Raw genomic sequence first — 23036 nt, forward strand, 5'->3', positions numbered from 1 at the left:
ACTGTAGTCTATACAGGCCCCTTGAGGTACTATGATAAACATACTGTAGTCTATACGGACACCTTGAGGTCCTATAATAAACATACTGTAGTCTATATGGGCACCTTGAGGTCCTATAATAAACATACTGTAGTCTATATGGGCCCCTTGAGGTCCTATAATAAACATACTGTAGTCTATACGGGCCCCTTGAGGTCCTATCGTACACATACTGTAGTCTATACAGGCCCCTTGTGGTCCTATGGTACACATACTGTAGTCTATATGGGCCCCTTGAGGTCCTATGGTAAATATACTGTAGTCTATATGGGCCCCTTGAGGTACTATGATAAACATACTGTAGTCTATACGGACACCTTGAGGTCCTATAATAAACATACTGTAGTCTATATGGGCACCTTGAGGTCCTATACTAAACATACTGTAGTCTATATGGGCCCCTTGAGGTCCTATAATAAACATACTGTAGTCTATACACGCACCTTGAGGTCCTATGGTAAATATACTGTAGTCTATATGGGCCCCTTGAGGTCCTATAATAAACATACTGTAGTCTATATGGGCACCTTGAGGTCCTATGGTAAATATACTGTAGTCTATATGGGCACCTTGAGGTCCTATGGTAAACATACTGTAGTCTATACAGGCACCTTGAGGTCCTATGGTAAATATACTGTAGTCTATATGGGCCCCTTGAGGTACTATGATAAACATACTGTAGTCTATATGGGCCCCTTGAGGTCCTATAATAAACATACTGTAGTCTATACGGGCTCCTTGAGGTCCTATGGTAAACATACTGTAGTCTATATGGGCACCTTGAGGTCCTATAATAAACATACTGTAGTCTATATGGGCACCTTGAGGTCCTATGGTAAACATACTGTAGTCTATAAGGGCCCCTTGAGGTCCTATGGTACACATACTGTAGTCTATACACGCACCTTGAGGTCCTATGGTAAATATACTGTAGTCTATATGGGCACCTTGAGGTCCTATGGTAAACATCCTGTAGTCTATACACGCACCTTGAGGTCCTATGGTAAATATACTGTAGTCTATATGGGCACCTTGAGGTCCTATGGTAAACATACTGTAGTCTATACAGGCCCCTTGAGGCCCTATGGTAAACATACTGTAGTCTATATGGGCACCTTGAGGTCCTGTTGTATACTTGTCTGACATGACACTGACACAGTCTCCACTTTTGTTTAAAATGTTCTTCCAGAAATCCCATGTAACTCTAGTCTACCACGTGACTCTAGTCTACCACGTGACTCTAGTCTACCACGTGACTCTAGTCTACCACGTGACTCTATTCTACCACGTGACTCTATTCTACCACGTGACTCTAGTCTACCACGTGACTCTAGTCTACCACGTGACTCTATTCTACCACGTGACTCTAGTCTACCACGTGACTCTAGTCTACCACGTGACTCTAGTCTACCACGTGACTCTATTCTACCACGTGACTCTATTCTACCACGTGACTCTAGTCTACCACGTGACTTTATTCTACCACGTGACTCTAGTCTGCCACGTGACTCTAGTCGACCACGTGACTAGTCTACCACGTGACTCTAGTCGACCACGTGACTCTGTGACTTTAGTCTACCACGTGACTTTAGTCTACCACGTGACTAGTCTACCACGTGACTCTAGTCGACCACGTGACTCTGTGACTCTAGTCTACCACGTGACTTTAGTCTACCACGTGACTCTAGTCTACCACGTGACTCTAGTCTACCACGTGACTCTATTCTACCACGTGACTCTAGTCTACCACGTGACTCTAGTCTACCACGTGACTCTATTCTACCACGTGACTCTAGTCTACCACGTGACTCTAGTCTACCACATGACTCTAGTCTGCCACGTGACTCTAGTCGACCACGTGACTAGTCTACCACGTGACTCTAGTCGACCACGTGACTCTGTGACTTTAGTCTACCACGTGACTTTAGTCTACCACGTGACTCTAGTCTACCACGTGACTCTAGTCGACCACGTGACTCTGTGACTTTAGTCTACCACGTGACTCTAGTCTACCACATGACTCTAGTGTACCACGTGACTCTAGTCTACCACGTGACTCTGTGACTCTAGTCTACCACGTGACTCTGTGACTCTAGTGTACCACGTGACTGTGACTCTAGTGTACCACGTGACTCTAGTCTACCACGCGACTCTAGTCTACCATATGACTCCGTGACTCTAGTCTACCACGTGACTCTAGTCGACCACGTGACTCTGTGACTTTAGTCTACCACGTGACTTTAGTCTACCACGTGACTCTAGTCTACCACGTGACTCTAGTCTACCACGTGACTCTAGTCGACCACGTGACTCTGTGACTTTAGTCTACCACGTGACTCTAGTCTACCACGTGACTCTAGTGTACCACGTGACTCTAGTCTACCACATGACTCTGTGACTCTAGTCTACCACGTGACTCGGTGACTCTAGTCTACCACGTGACTGTGACTAGTCAACCACGTGAGTCTAGTCTACCACGTGACTGTGACTCTAGTGTACCACGTGACTCTAGTCTACCACGCGACTCTAGTCTACCATATGACTCTGTGACTCTAGTCTACTTCGCGACTCTAGTCTACCATCTGACTCTGTTACTCTAGTCAACCACGTGACTCTAGTTTACCATGTGACCATGTCACTCTTGTCTACCACGTGACTCTGTGAATCTAGTCTACCACGTGACTCTATGACTCTAGTCTACCACGTGACTCTAGTTTACCATGGGACCATGACTCTAGCATACCACATGACTCTAGTCTACCACGTGACTCTGTGACTCTGTGACTCTAGTCTACCACGTGACTCTGTGACTCTGTGACTCTAGTCTACCACGTGACTGTGACTCTAGTCTACCACGTGACTCTAGTCTACCACATGACTCTGCGACTAGTCTACCACGTGACTCTGTGACTCTAGTCTACCACGTGACTCTGTGACTCTAGTCTACCACATGATTCTGTGACTCTAGTCTACCATATGACTCTGTGACTCTAGTCTACCATGTGACTCTGTGACTCTAGTCTACCATATGACTCTGTGACTCTAGTCTACCACGTGACTCTGTGACTCTAGTCTACCACGTGACTCTGTGAATCTAGTCTACCACGTGACTCTATGACTCTAGTCTACCACGTGACTCTAGTCTACCATGTGACCATGTCACTCTAGTCTACCATGTGACCATGTACCATACCACTGTCGCCGCTTTAATAAACAAGGGCAAAACTAGAAGGAAAAAACAGTCAACCACTCTAGATGATTAGTCATCCTCCTGTCAAGAATGTTGCTCACATAATCCACAGCCCTAAATGTTACGCACAGGACAGGCGGATCTCAGAGGACACACACACTTAGATCTCAACATGGTACCCAATACCCCCTCAACCCCTACAACTCCCTACATACCACTGCTATCGTTCTGAGCGCCTTCCCAGGTATGTGTCCCAGTGAGGACCACGGCTCATGGCTGTGGGCACAGCAGCACATACGGGTTTAGTGGAGCACGGGTAATCTGTGGTATAAGCAGGAAGATGCACCGGACACAGTGGAACCACCAGACACAGTGGAACCACCAGACACAGTGGAACTCTCTCCTGGGAAGCCTCCTATGTCACTGCATCACTGACCTTGATGACTGACTGGAAGGCACAGCACTCACAGATTGAACTGCTGACCTGAACTAACAACACTTAACTTAAGGAAAGAAGTCAAAGAGCAAATCAATTCTAACTAGGGCCAAGAGTTTTTCCAGGTCAGGTCACAAGGTCAGGGAAAACGTGTGCCCTATCATAACAAACAAGCCAACCATACTTTCATGGTTGTAAGCTAGGGCACATGTTGCTAGAAATGGTCGATTCCAGAACTCAATTGATGATGCAAACCTCAACTTATGTAGCATGATATCATATATACTGAGTGTACAAAATATTAGGAATGTCTTCCTATAATTGAGTTTCGCTCCCTTTTGCCCTCAGAACAGCCTCAATACATCGGGGCATTGACTCTACAAGGTATCGAAAGCGTTCCACAGGGATGCTGGCCCATGTTGACTCCAATGCTTCCCACAGTTGTGTCGAGTTGGCTGGATGTCTTTTGGGTGGTGGCTCATTCCTCGCACACATGTAAACTGTTGAGTGTGAAAAACCCAGCAGCGTTGCAGTTCTCGACACACTCAAAACCGGTGCGCCTGGCACCTACTACCATACCCTGTTCAAAGGCACTTAAATCTTTTGTCTTGCCCATCCACCCTCTGAACGGCACACATACACAATCCATGTCTCAGGGCAAAAGAAAATCCTTCTTTAACCTGTCTCCTCCCCTTCATCTACACTGATTGGTGGATTTAACAAGTGACATCAATAAGGGATCATAGCTTTTACCTGGATTCACCTGGTCAGTCTACGTGATGGAAACAGTAGGTGTTCTTGATGTTTGTACACTCAGTGTGTGTTGTGTCCACGTGGTTGCTGCATGGTGAATGTTCTTAATAACCTCTAAAAGGTTTGGAGGGGGCTCTACTTTGTCCTTGACTACTAATAGTCCATAGAAACACATTGAGTAACACATTCAGAAACGGCAAAACAGAAAGTCAAAAAAGACATAATAAGGAATAAGGTTTCGGAGTGTCTGTCCTACAGTATATCTAGAAGATAAGACAGCTCAGGAAATATTGATGTTTTTTGGGGAGAGGCTCAGTGAGGCAGAGTAAACTTAGATTTTATTCCAGAATTGACCAACAGAAATGCTTACAAATAACAAAGGCCATCTTAAACTGAGCCTTTCAGCTGTTGGGGCTGACTGTCCAGCCAATCACACACTTGATTGACTCATTACCCTAAGCTGGGCTCCATTAGCCTCCCAACAGGAAAGGCGCCGGAGAGGCGCGGCAAGAGGGCTCGTCTCCTCCAGAGCCACATGGACACATTTGAACCCCTTTTTTGTTGTTGCCACAAAACAGACTTCCATTCATTTTTCAAAACCGGTACCAGCTTACCTGCAGACGAGTCCCAAATATCATCTTTCCATAGAGCGTTCATATTGGTTTGTAGCCCAAACGGTTTGGATGCTACAGATGTTTTCGTGAGAAGACCGAGATTCGAGATGCCTCATGGTCTGACCAACACCGCTGTCACGCGGGCACCTTCCAGATGCAGAAGGCCGACATAAGAGGATGCGGAGGATTGAGACCCAGTCCACGCTAAAAACGGATTTCTCTAGCTTGAACTGACGGCTTTTGATGGGGATTTTAAAAATTATGTTACCTAGATTGATGCAGTGGTCCAACATGAACACAGCCACCATCTTTAATGGGGTCACTATAGCTTGGTACTATAGGATTGACCACTGAGGTTTATTCTCAGATCTGATCTGTCAAACCAACCCTTGTTGGTTGAGATGAGAGGGGAGAGGATGGACACGCACACGCACACGCACACACACGCACACACACACACACACACATACACACACACACACACGCCATAGTAAACAAGAAGTGGCAGTGTGTAGCCTCCTCCTTTGTACTCTATGACACAATGTTTCCATCCATCACTGACAGCAGTTCAATCCCCATGTCAAAGCAGCACTGCGCTATCAGAAGTCATGTCACAGTCAAAAAGGCATGTCGTCTGGTCTGCTGCTTGCTGCGAAGGAATCAGAGCCACACAGGGTCAGAGTCCTTTTCAAATTGAATCTAATCAAATCAGACCCAGAAAGGAATACATCAAATCTTTGTATGTCTCCCTTGTAAGTCTCTAACAGAATTCTCCAATCCACTCTCTCCCTGTAGCTCAAACAGACTTAACCCACCCACTCTCGGTCTGTCTCTGAATGAAACCTTTTCCCTGTGATGGGCCATGAGCAACGCCTTGCGGGTCAGGCCTTAGTGCTCTTCAGTAATGTGCCTCTGTATATTTCTCTCCCCCCCCCCCCTGGAAAATGTTACATCATCTCCCTGTGTGTGTGGAGGAGGACAGATGGTGATGGTGGGAGTAGGGCTGCTGTTGCCCCTGAGGCTCTCTAAACCAGCGGTGACATACGGAGGAGAATGATCCTCCTCTCCTGTCTTTTGCTCTCTCTATCCCCCCCTTCTCTCCAGCACGGACCCTCTGCCCTTCACTGCACATCCCCTCTTCCCCCCTCCAGCCACACTGGACTGTGAAATCCCTCCATTTTCTCACTCTTTCCATCTCTTGCAGTTCCACGCCATCCCTCTTCAAATATACTGGAGGCCTCCACATCGTCCTCTTTCACCATCAGACTTATCACATCACTCCATCAATCCCAAATGATGCCTAATGCTAAGAAATGGAAGGATTTGTGTTCACTTCTGTTTTCTCACTTAGCTTCAGATGACTTCATCATCATTTGGCACCTTTGTACATCCCACGAAGGGGTACTCATACAAACCCCACATTATAAAAACTAAATCACTCATATGCATGTCACTTCTCATTATAGACTTGCAAAACAGAGTCAAAGCCAGTGAGCCAATTCTAATCCTTTATGGGTCGTAGTAAAAACATCATAAGAAACCAATAACCACTTCAAGCCAATTTGTCTTTTAAATCATCTTTACGTCCAGCTTCTTTTAAATCAACTTTATGTCCAGCTTCTTTTAAATCATCCTTACGTCCAGCTTCTTTTAAATCATCTTTACGTCCAGCTTCTTTTAAATCATCTTTACGTCCAGCTTCTTTTAAATCATCTTTACGTCCAGCTTCTTTTAAATCATCCTTACGTCCAGCTTCTTTTAAATCAATCCAGCTTCTTTTAAATCATCTTTACGTCCAGCTTCTTTTAAATCATCTTTACGTCCAGCTTCTTTTAAATCATCTTTACGTCCAGCTTCTTTTAAATCATCTTTACGTCCAGCTTCACTGACCACATTCCATTTGGGTGTATTGATTATTTCATCTAGAGGGAAAGATAGAGAGAGATCTCTACTTCTACAACCACCACTGGGCCTGTGGTTCCTAAGGTAGTTCTGTAATTGCTGAATGATTTGTGAGGTGCCTGCTGGTTGGGTATCTATAGAGCAGGAAGTCTCGCAGTGGTGTGTGTGTCCTGCTTGTCTCATCACTGGTAATGACTTGAAAGCCTGTGTGCCAGCTCCCTAAGCCAATGACTTATTCAGACCGGGACGGGGAGGCAGGCGACAGGGCTGTGTGTGTGTGTGTGTGTGTGTGTGTGTGTGTGTGTGTGTGTGTGTGTGTGTGTGTGTGTGTGTGTGTGTGTGTGTGTGTTTGTGTGTGAGTGAGTGTGTGAGTGAGTTGGCGGACTGACGCAGATGTCCCCTCTTCACTACCGCGGTGTGTGGTGTGTGTGTTTGCGCGCATGCGTGTGATGTGTAGGTGAGAGTGTGTGCATGCATGCCTATGCCATTGTGTCTGTGCCTTTCAGTAGTCATTCAAAGCCTTGCTCCAGGGGATCCGTTGTCTAGTCCTTTAACTCCATTCCCCATCCAAACCCATCAACTTCATCTCTGATCCACGTCACAGACACAGGTTAAAATAAAACCTTCCTCTTTAAGGAACAACCTTTCCATCAGGCACGTTCAGGATCTCATTCAAATAGTAAACACCCTCTTATAAAATGATATCTTATTCAGGGGGATGTTTATTGTTTCAGTAAAGTACCCTCACTAATAGCTTAATGGTGCTTGTTTAATTCATCCCTTAGAGGGAGAGGAAGGGAAATTGATTCTTACGTAAGAGATTCTCCCCAGGAGAGAGTGGAGAAGAGGTCTGAGAGATGCTTGGCCCGGGAAACACGCTGCGTTATGATGCTTCCTCGTCCACATTATCGGTGTGTGTGCGTGTGCCCGGATGCGTGTGTGTGTGAGTTAGTGAGTGTGTGTGTGTGTGTGTGTGTGTGACAAAGTGAGAGTGTGTGTACTCCGTCCTGTAGCCTGCTCACTGACACTACCCTGGGAGACACATGCAGGCCCTAATCCTGGGCCTGGGCTGGTAACACGCTGGCGTGCTAAACACACACTACCCCATGTTACACACACACACACTACCCCATGTTACACACATACACTACCCCATGTTACATACAGACACTACCCCATGTTACATACACACACTACCCCATGTTACACACACACACTACCCCATGTTACACACACACTACCCCATGTTACACACACACACTACCCCATGTTACACACACACTACCCCATGTTACACACACACACGACCCCATGTTACATACACACTACCCCATGTTACATACACACACTACCCCATGTTACATACACACACTACCCCATGTTACATACACACACACTACCCCATGTTACACACACACACTACCCCATGTTACACACACACACTACCCCATGTTACACACACACACACTACCCCATGTTACACACATACACTACCCCATGTTACATACAGACACTACCCCATGTTACATACACACACTACCCCATGTTACACACACACACTACCCCATGTTACACACACACTACCCCATGTTACACACACACACTACCCCATGTTACACACACACTACCCCATGTTACACACACACACGACCCCATGTTACATACACACTACCCCATGTTACATACACACACTACCCCATGTTACACACACACACTACCCCATGTTACATACACACACACTACCCCATGTTACACACACACACTACCCCATGTTACACACACACACTACCCCATGTTACATACACACACTACCCCATGTTACATACACACACTACCCCATGTTACACACACACACTACCCCATGTTACACACACACTACCCCATGTTACATACACACACTACCCCATGTTACACACACACTACCCCATGTTACATACACACACTACCCCATGTTACACACACACACTACCCCATGTTACACACACACTACCCCATGTTACACACATACACTACCCCATGTTACATACACACACTACCCCATGTTACACACACACTACCCCATGTTACACACACACACTACCCCATGTTACATACACACACACTACCCCATGTTACACACACACACTACCCCATGTTACACACACACTACCCCATGTTACATACACACACTACCCCATGTTACATACACACACTACCCCATGTTACACACACACACACTACCCCATGTTACACACACACTACCCCATGTTACATACACACACTACCACATGTTACACACACACTACCCCATGTTACATACACACACTACCCCATGTTACACACACACACTACCCCATGTTACACACACACACTACCCCATGTTACACACATACACTACCCCATGTTACATACACACACGACCCCATGTTACACACACACTACCCCATGTTACACACATACACTACCCCATGTTACATACACACACTACCCCATGTTACACACACACTACCCCATGTTACACACACACACTACCCCATGTTACACACACACTACCCCATGTTACATACACACACTACCCCATGTTACACACACACTACCCCATGTTACATACACACACTACCCCATGTTACATACACACACTACCCCATGTTACACACACACACTACCTCATGTTACACACACACACTACCCCATGTTACACACATACACTACCCCATGTTACATACACACTACCCCATGTTACACACACACACTACCCCATGTTACACACACACACTACCCCATGTTACACACACACTACCCCATGTTACATACACACACACTACCCCATGTTACATACACACACTACCCCATGTTACATACACACTACCCCATGTTATACACCCTGTCACGTTGTTTGTCATTGTTTGGCAATGCTACCCTTTGGATTTCCTTGACTTTCAAATATATGTGTTTGCCATTGACTGGAATGGAGGCAGTAAATGTATTTATATGAATATATGAATATATACGTACCATTGTAGTCTCAGCTATGGAGCCAAAGCTGTTGATGAATATGTTGCATGATACGTTCACAGGAGGACCTAGACAGAGGAAAATAGCATTAGGAAATATGATATAACTTCAAAGTAGTTTAAGACAGGTAGGCATAGAAGCACATATACAGGGATTATTCAATGTATTTGAGAAACATGGCTCTTCACTTAAACCCCTCCATGAATATTTAAAACTGTGGTTCCATCAATCCATGCCACGATGGCCTTATACATGATGTAATAGAATAGATCCTGCACAGCCTTGTAGCCCTGGAGTCATTCATATATCTTAATCTACTTCCCATTCTTGATAAATGATAATTTTTTTCCCCCTCAAAACAAAATACATGCCACCCTACAGATGTGGGATCTTAATTTGATCAGCTGTTGCAGGAAAACTTTCCCACAATGCAGGAAATGTGAAACTTGTAGTTCTTCAAATGTGTTTCGTCCCTGCCAAGACGTTTCCTTTCATTTGAAAGTTTGTTTCTTAAGTCCTTTGTTATTGTTGTAATTCATTCTTTACAGTCAGGTCCCCCCCCCATCATATTTTAAATAACTTTCTCCTGTGTCACTTTCCTCGGACTAAGAAAGTCATCAGTCAAAAAGAGGGTGTCTTGTAGGTGCATGTCCGACATCAATTTGTGCGCAATTACAATGATAACTCAATATTACATTTCAGGAAATGTTATATAACAAATTATGGTGTAATGGAATGTTTTGCCTTGTGTTGTAGATTTTGACACTCTTATGTAGGTGGCCCAACCAGACATAAAATGCAGTATGTGTCATGACAGTGTTATGACAAGTTATGTCGGCTGTTATGACATATTATGATATGGTTATGACCATGTGACAACATGTTATGACGCTGGGTGTCAAGTAAAGTGTTGCCAAAATGTCAGACTTGATTTTCCCTTAAGAAAAATGTATAAACCCCTACAAAAGTGTCCATGAATTACAATCCACACAATAATTCACATTTCCTGTTGCTGCAGGATTATTTCCCTGCTGTAGCAAACTGGCTCAGATTAAGATCCTACATCTGTATCATTGACATCTGACAACATAATGTGCTTTTACGACATTAGCAGTCATTTTCATTTCATAATTGCACATTTTTCAATTCAAGATGATTGGCATGTCTTAAGGACAAAGTCCTTTCACTGTTGCATGACTGTACGTGACCAGCATAGAAACTGTGGCCATGCTTTCTACACTACAATAGAAACAGCAATACACTTGGAGCAGCATGTACAGTGATGTCAGTAAGTGGTTAGTGCATGTCAAATCATACATGACAGGTATGTTTTTTCCTAGGAGTCTAGTTGTCAAGCAGAGCCGGGCGATCCGTATTCCCGTGGCTTTCTGCGTTCTGTGACTCTGTCATCGACAATGATGACAAAAGGAGAGATAAGGGAGAGTGTGGGTTTTTCACTTTGCTGTGTGTGTGTGTGTGTGTGTGTGTGTGTGTGTGTGTGTGTGTGTGTGTGTATGTGTGTGTGTGTGTGTGTTTCTCTCTACCGGTCCAACTGAACGCTCCACTGACCACTCCATCCCATTTCCCCTTCCTGCTCAAATGTGTGGATGGATGTGGCCACATGTGACAACCACAGCTGATAAATCACATACCCTGTGGATGGTCCTATTTGTCAGCTGAATCCCACTTTGATTAGCTAACAAACCCTTCTCTAGACCATGGCCTTATCACAAAATCCAATCATGAACAATTTATTTACTCATTGTATTGAACATGGCCTACATGATGTCAATCAGGACAGCTCAGAACAGAGCGTGATGGCAAGCTTTTCGTGGACGGCCTTCTACTCCTACTTCTTTTTGGGTAGTCACGGCAACTCCAATCTGACTCGTATCCCTGTGTTTGCCAAGATAAAAAGTGACAAACAGAAACCGAACGTGTCTTTTACTTCCAGACAGACCATTCTGCTAACTCCCATTCCAATGCCAGGCCTCTGCCATGAGGGACAAGGCCAGGGCTGGAGGCAATCGGTCCCTGGGCCTGGCCAGCAGTATGGTAAACACTAGAACCGATGGGACCTCTTGGCTAAACGGGAGAGTAAACACCGTCTGTTCTGACTCCATTTTAGGAGCTGTTCACTGTGGCCTCAGTCAGAAGCTAACGGCCACCTGACGTTGTGATGTTGGATGTTACTTGTAAGACGGTACATAACGAAAGGATTTTGGGGGTGATATGGGAATGTAAATATGTCACATCAGTCGATGAACCGAGGATGAACCGACTTGCTCATTGGGTAAAGAGGAAAGTTACATTTAATGTTTGGCCTGAATTGAACCTGTAACTGCCAGTCCTACCTTTGGCCAGAAACAAACTGTAGGCCCATACTGTACCTTTAAAGTTGGGTCTAATCCTGGCATCGTAGCCAGAGGTTCTCCCCATGAGTTTGTCCAAGAAGTCGGAGGGTGACGGAGGATGCACTGCTCTCCCCCGAGGACTCTCTGGCTCTTTAGACGCCACCAGACTAAAAGGATAGAGAGAGAGAGAGAGAGAGGGAGAAGAGACACAGAGAAAATACAGACTTCAGTGAAATGTGCAGCAGAGGTAACCCAGGCCATTAATGTACACACGAACACTAATGTCCTCTGACATCATAATGCATATTCAGGACTTCTCTTTTGTGGCCAAAGTAGCTGAGGCCGAAGAAATGTAGAGAGAAGAGAGAGAAGGAGAGGGGTAGAGAGATGGAGGGAGGGAGAGAGAGAGAGAGACAGCAGAAAGAAAGAGAAAGAGATAGTGAGGGACAGATGGAGAGAGAGAGAAAGACAGAGTGGCTGACCAGACAGATATAGGAACCATCTAATATTGAATGTGTGTGTTAATTATAGTTCCTCTCGCAGGACTTTCACTGTATCAATACAAAATAAAAGTCTCCATATGTTGCGGTATCATTGTAGCAAACCTCAATCTGTTCATTTAGACACAACAGCTGAATGTAAACAGGGGTCTTTCGTGGCACCAATAACGCTCCATGCTAAATATTTGAACATAAATAGTAATAGCTGTCGATATGAATTTCCTAAAGGCAAAAAACGAAAAGGTTAAAATGACATTTGATACGGCATCCTAGACACCCCATCCACTAAAAGTCCTTATTCATTATCCAGAGAGAAGCTCAGGGGAGGACACGCTTATTTACCATGCATTGGATTGGGACCCGTTGTCTAATGTTGTTCCCTCTATGACTAAACCCCAATCCCTGAGAGAATGCCTGGGTAACTCATCAAATATGCTCAAGTACGTTGTGCTATAGGCCAGAGCAAATGGCATACACAACCCTCATCTAGTCTTTTTAGACAAAGTTTTGGCATGGGGATTTGAAAACATACTCAATGTAAAATAAAAATACAAGATAGCTTTGCAACAACAACAAAAAACTGTTGACAGCGAGAGGACAATCGCCAAAACGCAAACAGTGATTCAACTCCAAGATTCTCTTCCTCCCACCTCCCAATGCCAGCACAAAGATCCCCCATCAAGTATTTTATTCACAGCTGTCAACCCACGTTGGCAGGAAAAGTCAAATCCTGCTGGAGGGAGAGAGCGAGGGAGTGCGAAACTGCGAGTCATTGTGGTATAGCCCCGATAGCCCAGCGACTAATTAAAACATCAAAGCCTGGGATCTTCTCGCTCCTTCTCTCTCCGAAGGAAAAGAACAGGTAGTAGAAGAATATAAAGTCTTCTCGTAAGTGAGCTGGGCCCGTGTAGGAATGATTCAATAATGTGAGCCGCAAATACAGAGAGCCTCCGTTTCTTATTTCATCCCCTATTTTGACGTGTTGGTTCGGTAGCGACCAGCGGTACCAGTGCATGTATCCTGCTGTGACTCCATCCCCTTTGCTTTAAGCAGACACAGCATGTAGTTGCCTCTCGCTCCCCCAGTGGATTACATGTTAGACGGTGCTACCGGTGCTCTCTTTAAGCCCTTACACCTAGGACAAGGCAAGCAGTTATTTTCCCCTGGAGAGTGGTTGAAATCAGTTGTGCTTTAAACCTGGTTCTTGGGAGACCCCCAGGACGTACAGGTTTAGTTAGTTCCTGCCTTGCACTAAAGGCTGTGTCTACACAGGCAACCTGATTCGGATCTTTTTTTGTCCCACTAATTGGTCTTTTGACCAATCTAATCAGCTCTGACAAAGATCTGACGTGATTGGTCAAAATACCAATTAGTACCAAAAAGATCAGAATTGGGCTGCCTGTGTAAACAGACCTTCTCATCTGATACAAATACAGACAACGAAGGTTACAGTGATCCGTTTGATAATATCAAACATTCATTTTCTAATTGCATGACCACATAACATAGCTTCCTTACTACTAAGTAGGGTGTAAGTGGTGTGAAATCTTACACTGTCTGACTTCACAGGGACATCTAGGCTGACTCATTCCAGTGTTAGAAACCAGAGGTGGGCATAATGCCATGCTGTCTGCATGCCGTGGACAAAACAAAAACAAGCCGGTTGAAAATGAAAACAATAATTACCAAAGGGGATTTAGGTCAAGAAGAACAACATTTGCCACCGGCTGAATATACAATATGAAAAGGGGAAACATTTGGAACAAACAAAACGTTGCCAGCCTTAATGAACTCAAAAGAACCACACATACGGAACAGTACGGAACATGATTGGTCAAATATAATTTGTGCTCAGTTACCAGGTTATAGTGTACATGGGCACTTATATGCCATGAAAAAAATCTAAGAAATTTGAGCACTAAGTAGGGATAAGACATTTACAGCTCTAATAATAAGCCACTGAAAACATTCCCAAAATGCCATTGTTTTCATATTCCACATCCAATACTGATATGAATTAAATCAAAGTTTATCAAATCAAACTTTCTTTGTCACCTGCGCCGAATACAACATGTGTAGACCTTACCGTGAAATGCTTACTTACAAGCCCTTAACCAACAGTGAGGTTCAAGAAAGAGTTGAAAAAATATTTACCAAATAAACTAAAAATAAACTAATAAAAGTAACACAATAAAATAACAATAACGAGACTATATTTTGGGGTACGGGTACCGAGTAAATGTGCGGGGATACAGGTTAGTCGAGGTAATGTGTACATGTAGGTAGGGGTGAAGTGACCATGCATAGATAATAAACAGCGAGTAGCAGCAGTGTAAAAAACAAAGGGGGGGGGTCAATGTAAATAATCTGGTGGCCATTTGATTAGTTGTTCAACAGTCTTATGGCTTGGTGTTAGAAGCTGTTAAGGAGCCTTTTGGTCCTAGACTTGGCGCTCTGGTACCACTTGCCGTGCGATAGCAGAGAGTCTATGTGACTGGAGTGACTGGAGTGTTTAACAATTTTTGGGGATTTCCTCTGACACCGCCTGGTATAGAGGTCCTGGATGTCAGGAAGCTTGGCCCCAGAGATGTACTGGGCCGTAAGCTGAGTGTAAGGCACTACCCTCTGTAGTGCCTTACACTCAGATGCCGAGCAGTTACTATACCAGGCGGTGATGCAACCGGTCAGGATGCTCTCGATGGTGCAGCTGTATAACTTTTTGAGGATCTGGGGACCCATGCCAAATATTTTCAGTCTCCAGAGGGAGAGAAGGTGTTGTCGTGCCCTCTTCACGACTCCTTTGCTCCTTTGTCGTGCTCACATTGATGGAGAGGTTGTTGTCCTGGCACCACACTGCCAGGTCTCTGACCTCCTCCCTATAGGCTGTCTCATCGTTGTCGGTGAGCAGGCCTACCACTGTTGTGTTGTCAGCAAACTTAATGATGGTGTTGGAGTCATGTTTGTCCACGCAGTCATTGGTGAACAGGGGGTACAGGAGGGGACTAAGAACACACCCCTGAGGGGCTCCAGTGTTGAGGATCAGCATAGCAGACGTGTTGTTGCCTACCCTTACCACCTGGGGACGGCCCATCAGGAAGTCCCGGATGCAGTTGCAGAGGGAGGTGTTTAGTCCCAGGGTCCTTAGCTTAGTGATAAGCTTTGTGGGCACTATGGTGTTGAACGCTGAGCTGTAGTCAATGAACAGTATTCTCACATCGGTGTTCCTTTTGTCCGGGTGGGAAAGGGCAGTGTGGAGTGCGATTAAGATTGCATCATCTGTGGATCTGTTGGGGTGGTATGCGAATTGGAGTGGGTCTAGGGTATCCGGGATCCTGTTGATGTAAGCAATGACCAGCCTTTTAAAGCACTTCATAGCTACCGATGTGAGTGCTATCATTTAGGCAGGTTACCTTTGCTTTCATGGGCACAGAGACAATGGTGGTCTGCTTGATACAGACTCAGTCAGGGAGAGGTTTAAAATGTCAGTAAAGACACTTGCCAGTTGGTCTGCACTTGCTTTGAGTACAAATCCTGGTAATCCGTCTGGCCCTGTTTAAAGGTCTTGTTGGCCCTGTTTAAAGGAATGTTGACCTGTTTAAAGGTCTTGCTCATATTGGCTATGAGAGAGTTATCAGCTGGTGCTCTCATGCATTCTTCAGTGTTGTTTGCCTCGAAGCGAGCATAAAAAGGCATTTAGCTCGTCTGGTAGGCTTGCTTCACTGGGCAGCTCACGGCTGGGTTTCTCTTTGTAGTCCATAATAGTTTTCAAGCCCTGCCACATCCGACGAGAGTCAGAACCGGTGTAGTAGGATTCAATCTTAATCCTATATTGACGCTTTGCTCATATAGCCTGGCTCCTTGTTTCTAATTATCAAGAGACCAGAAACAGACGGGCACCCAGGCTAGATTACATAATGTTTATCAAGGAAACTGTTGAATAGCTCAGGCAAAATCTATATTTGGGTGGAATAACCCTTACCGTAAGATGTGTCTACAGCCCTATAATGATAGAATCCACAATAATCCATTGTTTATATCTGCCACAGCCAGGAGCTAGCATAATTAGCATTGTGAAAATTCATGAATGTTAACAGCGGTGCCGATGTTAGCAAACCTGCATTTCAAGCTGAAACTTCCTAAAAAACACTTTACACCTAGGTTTGGTAGTTGGTGGAATTTGCAGGGATTTTTATCGTTCAGACTGCTGAAATAATCGCTGGAATTTTGTCACTCAAAACTGGAACGATTTCCTTATGTTGACTCACAGCCGCATCTCTTTCTGTTTGCTGTAACATGGTCATTAAAGCTGTATTATACTGTCATCAAAAAGAAAGGAGGACCAATGCACTCTTCATATAATTAATGAAAATGCCTTTATTTGTAGGTAGGTCCTCATGGGATTCCCCTCAGTTTGGTAGAGAAAATGTCTCATAATATAGAACAGTCACAAACAAAGTTTGTTTCTATTGTACATGCCATACAAATAAAGGCATTTTAATTAATTATATGAAGAGTTCCTTGGTCCTCCTTTCTTTTTGATGACCAATTTACCCTTTTTATCAAAAAGCACCTTCTGTCTACCAAAATGTACTATTGTGTACCTTAGGCGCGCTTCCCTTCCTCCCCTTTCCACTTGTATTATACTGTATTGTATTCCATTGGGCACTCAGATGCGGATTGATTACCAGCTGTGAATAAACTCACCCATGGCTTGATGGAGCATTGGAATATTCGGGAATTCTCGCAGTGAAGAAAACATGAACAGGTCCTTCGCCAGTGGCAGACGTCAACAATGGATTATTGTGGATTCTCTCACTATGGGCCTTCAGACACATCTTAAGGTAAAGGGTAATTGCCCCCAAATATAGATTTTGCCTGAATTATCCCTTTGACCTCCAGCTATGAGATTCCCCTACGTTTGATCCCAATCCAAAATCTTTATTCCAGCCCCATCTCAAACCAGCCCCACAACGAGCCATTGTAAGTCCAACTTGTCACAACTTGACTTCGTGCTGGAGTTAGTGGCTGCAGGGGGAAAGCTGAAAGACTTTGAAAGACTCTTGAAGGAGGACAGCGACATGATATCTGCCAGAATCTACCCTTATACACAGAAAGACTTAACAACAGTACACACAAACAATTGGGACATGTTTCGTATGGCGTCAGATGGAAATATTGACGAATACGCTGATTCGGTGTGCGAGTTCATTAGAACGTGCGTCGAAGATGTCGTTCCCATAGCAACGATAAAAACATTCCCAAACCAGAAACCGTGGATTGATGGCAGCATTCGCGTGAAACTGAAAGCGCGAACCACTGCTTTTAATCAGGGCAAGGTGTCTGGTAATATGTCCGAATATAAACAATGCAGCTATTCCCTCCGCAAGGCTATTAAACAAGCTAAGCGTCAGTACAGAGACAAAGTGGAATTTCAATTCAATGGCTCAGACACAAGAGGCATGTGGCAGGGTCTACAGTCAATCACGGACTACAAGAAGAAACCCAGCCCAGTCACGGACCAGGATGTCTTGCTCCCAGGCAGACTAAATCACTTTTTTGCCCGCTTTGAGGACAATACAGTGCCACTGACACGGCCTGCAACGAAAACATGCAGTCTCTCCTTCACTGCAGCCGAGGTGAGTAAGACATTTAAACGTGTTAACCCTCGCAAGGCTGCAGGCCCAGACGGCATCCCCAGCCGCGCCCTCAGAGCATGCGCAGACCAGCTGGCCGGTGTGTTTACGGACATATTCAATCAATCCCTATACCAGTCTGCTGTTCCCACATGCTTCAAGAGGGCCACCATTGTTCCTGTTCCCAAGAAAGCTAAGGTAACTGAGCTAAACGACTACCGCCCCCCCGTAGCACTCACTTCCGTCATCATGAAGTGCTTTGAGAGACTAGTCAAGGACCATATCACCTCCACCCTACCTGACACCCTAGACCCACTCCAATTTGCTTACCGCCCAAATAGGTCCACAGACGATGCAATCTCAACCACACTGCACACTGCCCTAACCCACCTGGACAAGAGGAATACCTATGTGAGAATGCTGTTCATCGACTACAGCTCGGCATTCAATACCATAGTACCCTCCAAGCTCGTCATCAAGCTCGAGACCCTGGGTCTCGACCCCGCCCTGTGCAACTGGGTACTGGACTTCCTGACGGGCCGCCCACAGGTGGTGAGGGTAGGCAACAACATCTCCTCCCGCTGATCCTCAACACGGGGCCCCACAAGGGTGCGTTCTGAGCCCTCTCCTGTACTCCCTGTTCACCCACGACTGCGTGGCCATGCACGCCTCCAACTCAATCATCAAGTTTGCGGACGACACAACAGTGGTAGGCTTGATTACCAACAACGACGAGACGGCCTACAGGGAGGAGGTGAGGGCCCTCGGAGTGTGGTGTCAGGAAAATAACCTCACACTCAACGTCAACAAAACTAAGGAGATGATTGTGGACTTCAGGAAACAGCAGAGGGAACACCCCCCTATCCACATCGATGGATCAGTAGTGGAGAGGGTAGCAAGTTTTAAGTTCCTCGGCATACACATCACAGACAAACTGAATTGGTCCACTCACACTGACAGCGTTGTGAAGAAGGCACAGCAGCGCCTCTTCAACCTCAGGAGGCTGAAGAAATTCGGCTTGTCACCAAAAGCACTCACAAACTTCTACAGATGCACAATCGAGAGCATCCTGGCGGGCTGTATCACCGCCTGGTACGGCAACTGCTCCGCCCTCAACCGTAAGGCTCTCCAGAGGGTAGTGAGGTCTGCACAACGCATCACCGGGGCAAACTACCTGCCCTCCAGGACACCTACACCACCCGATGTTACAGGAAGGCCATAAAGATCATCAAGGACATCAACCACCGAACCACTGCCTGTTCACCCCGCTATCATCCAGAAGGCGAGGTCAGTACAGGTGCATCAAAGCTGGGACCGAGAGACTGAAAAACAGCTTCTATCTCAAGGCCATCAGACTGTTAAACAGCAATCACTAACATTGAGTGGCTGCTGCCAACACACTGTCATTGACACTGACCCAACTCCAGCCACTTTAATAATGGGAATTGATGGGAAATGATGTAAATATATCACTAGCCACTTTAAACAATGCTACCTTATATAATGTTACTTACCCTACATTATTCATCTCATATGCATATGTATATACTGTACTCTAGATCATCGACTGCAATCTTATGTCACTAGCCACTTTAACTATGCCACTTTGTTTACTTTGTCTACATACTCATCTCATATGTATATACTGTACTCGATACCATCTACTGTATGCTGCTCTGTACCATCACTCATTCATATATCCTTATGTACATATTCCTTATCCCCTTACACTGTGTATAAGACAGTAGTTTTGGAATTGTTAGTTAGATTACTTGTTGGTTATCACTGCATTGTCGGAACTAGAAGCACAAGCATTTCGCTACACTCGCATTAACATCTGCTAACCATGTGTATGTGACAAATAAAATTTGATTTGATTTGATTTGATTTGATTGTCCTGGAGGGTACAGACTAACATCAATTAAATTGAACATATAAACATTGACGTCACTGCCTACTGTACAACCCCACTACGGCACTACATGGTGAATCGCCTCCTGGTTTGACAGATACGATCTCTGCTCTCTGAATAACCTAGTGATAGGAGACTGTCTTTACGCTGAATACAGGAGAAATTCCTAAATACTTTCACATTACTCAGCACCAGTGTTACCTATGAGGATATGGAGAATTTGCATATTTATCCCTTGTGGCAGAAGATACTGAGGGAAAATGTATACTGAGTAATGCTGAGAGAGCTACAATATATCTGATATGGGATTTGGGCTGGACGCGTCTGACGCCCCTGATGATGGCGATAGAGAGACTACTGACAAGGCCTCCTGAGGCAGCAAGTAACCTCCTTGACTGGGGTCTCACTCGTGGAGCTCCATGACAGTGACAGACAGGGTATTTTGAGGAGCTCTGTGTCAGGGACCCGGGGTCCCTCACGGGGCTCCATGACAGGCTCAAGCCTCTCCTCAGGGTCCCATAGTGCCCTCGTCTCACCCAAAGAAAAGCTCTGCTGTGATTCATAATCCTCCAGGGAGATCGTTGTCAGGCCAGCGTCCCTCTATCCTTCCATCCATCCTTCCATCTCTCCACAGTGTAGTCATAGAGATAGGAGGGACAGTCGTCATGGCAACCCCGTCCTGGCCGCTGGAGCGTCCAGCTGCACCTGCTGTGGTCGACGGAGCGGAGTGGTAGGTCGCCGGTGTCGGCTATGCTTTTGTGAACCAAACCAACCGGTTGAAGGGAGTAAGAGAACTGTTTAAAATACAGCAATCCTCATGGGATTCCCCTCAGTTTGGTAGAGAAAATGTCTCATAATATAGAACAGTCACAGATTGGATAGAGAACAGTCACAGATTGGATAGAGAACAGTCACAGATTGGATAGAGAACAGTCACAGATTGGATAGAGAACAGTCACAGATTGGATAGAGAACAGTCACAGATTGGATAGAGAACAGTCACAGATTGGATAGAGAACAGTCACAGATTGGATAGAGAACAGTCACAGATTGGATAGAGAACAGTCACAGATTGGATAGAGAACAGTCACAGATTGGATAGAGAACAGTCACAGATTGGATAGAGAACAGTCACAGATTGGATAGAGAACAGTCACAGATTGGATAGAGAACAGTCACAGATTGGATAGAGAACAGTCACAGATTGGATAGAGAACAGTCACAGATTGGATATAGAACAGTAGCAGAATGGACTTAAATGAACCCTTCTGGCTCAAAGGCGCCCCATAATTGGAAATAATATTCAGCTCAAAGTCCTTGTTTGTCTGAAGCTTGCAGTCTACTACACATCAGCGGAAGCATAGTAAACAAGCAAGAAAACACACAGGCCAATATTCTCATGGACACACATTTTGGTCTCTCTCTCTTTCTCCCCCGGGGTGTCAAGGTTACATCCAGATGCTATGGCTCCCTAACGGGGATAAAAGAGTGTGTCACACTGACAGAGAGAGAGGGAGGGAAATAGAGGAGGCACAGGATGGGAAATTGAGAGTGCTTCCCCGCCTTTCCTCCCCTCTTCCCACCATCTTTCACTTCCTTCCTCCCTCTCGGCCTCTCTCTCTCTCTCTCTCTCCCTCCATCCCTACTTCCACATCCCTCTTTCCTTCCCTTCCCTGCCCCCCCTTCCTCCCTCCTTCCTCCCTCCCTCTCCTCTTTCTCTCCCTTTTCATTTCTTCGTTCTCCCACCTTCCAGTTCCTCCCTCCATCCCTCTCTCCTCCCCAGCGGCTTGGAGGCATGGCAGAGAGGCTGGCTGATGGGGATGTGAGTCAGACGAGCTGAAGCGTTCAGGAGTGGAGAGATGGGGGAGGGAGGGGGAGGGACGTGGAGGAATGGTCGAGCGGACAGCTAAGTGAGATTAACCGATAGCAACAGCGTGCAGCCCAGCTATGAGAGAGAGAGGGAGAGGATGGGAGAGGGAAGAGATGGAGGAGGATGAGGGTTTAACTGACAGATATCTATACACCCTGCATCCCCACAGTGACCAACAGGCCAGACAGATGTGCACTTACAATATTGAATAATGTAGCATCTTGCACCACAAACTCTTGCACATACAAACAAACAAAACAAACACACACACACACACACCTTGTAAATCTACAAAATGGCTGATGTCTACCGCTTGAAATACAAATGCCACATTTGATGTGTAATTGCTGTTCAATGATTCATCATACCTCTCCCCTCCAGCTTTGCCACGTCGTCGGTAAACAAATGACATTGATTGCTTGTTGTTCTGAAGGGTGTAAACAGTTGTGGAACGTCTGACAAACGTTGTTGTCAATTTTCTCCGCTCTTGATCATTTTAACACAATTCATGTGTGTGTGCTGTATGTGGTTTGTGTGTGTGCACGCGTGTGCACGCGAGTGTGTGTGTGTGTGTATATGTGTGTGTACCGGTGGCGCCTCTTGTTGTTCGAGACATCAAAGCATCCCCTCTAAAACACGAAAACCACAGGCCGTTGTATTCATTTCAGTTGTATCTACCCAGACAATACACCCATTGTCTGTTGTTTCTATCATTCAAAACGCAAATTCTCACAGTTTATGATTATACACGGCTCATGTGTTCCGTCTCGTTCATTTGAGGCCTGTAGAGAGTAAGCAGCGCTTCAACTTCATGTGACCCTATGGACAAAACTATATTC

General features: G+C 45.3%; 1 protein-coding gene across 1 annotated transcript in view; it reads right to left on the minus strand.

Moving 5' to 3' along the window:
- The window catches only part of LOC115122622 (glycine receptor subunit alpha-3-like), a 111603-nt gene that overhangs the window by 23955 nt on the left and 64612 nt on the right, over positions 1–23036 (minus strand). The window contains exons 2-3 of the mRNA XM_065003332.1: positions 12319–12449; positions 9929–9996 (exon numbers count right to left, since the gene is read on the minus strand). Of these exons, the coding sequence (XP_064859404.1) occupies positions 9929–9996; positions 12319–12449 (199 nt within the window). The remainder of the gene's footprint in view (positions 1–9928; positions 9997–12318; positions 12450–23036) is intronic.

This window comes from Oncorhynchus nerka, linkage group LG18 (assembly GCF_034236695.1).
Source record: "Oncorhynchus nerka isolate Pitt River linkage group LG18, Oner_Uvic_2.0, whole genome shotgun sequence".
NCBI classification, from domain to species: domain Eukaryota; kingdom Metazoa; phylum Chordata; class Actinopteri; order Salmoniformes; family Salmonidae; genus Oncorhynchus; species Oncorhynchus nerka.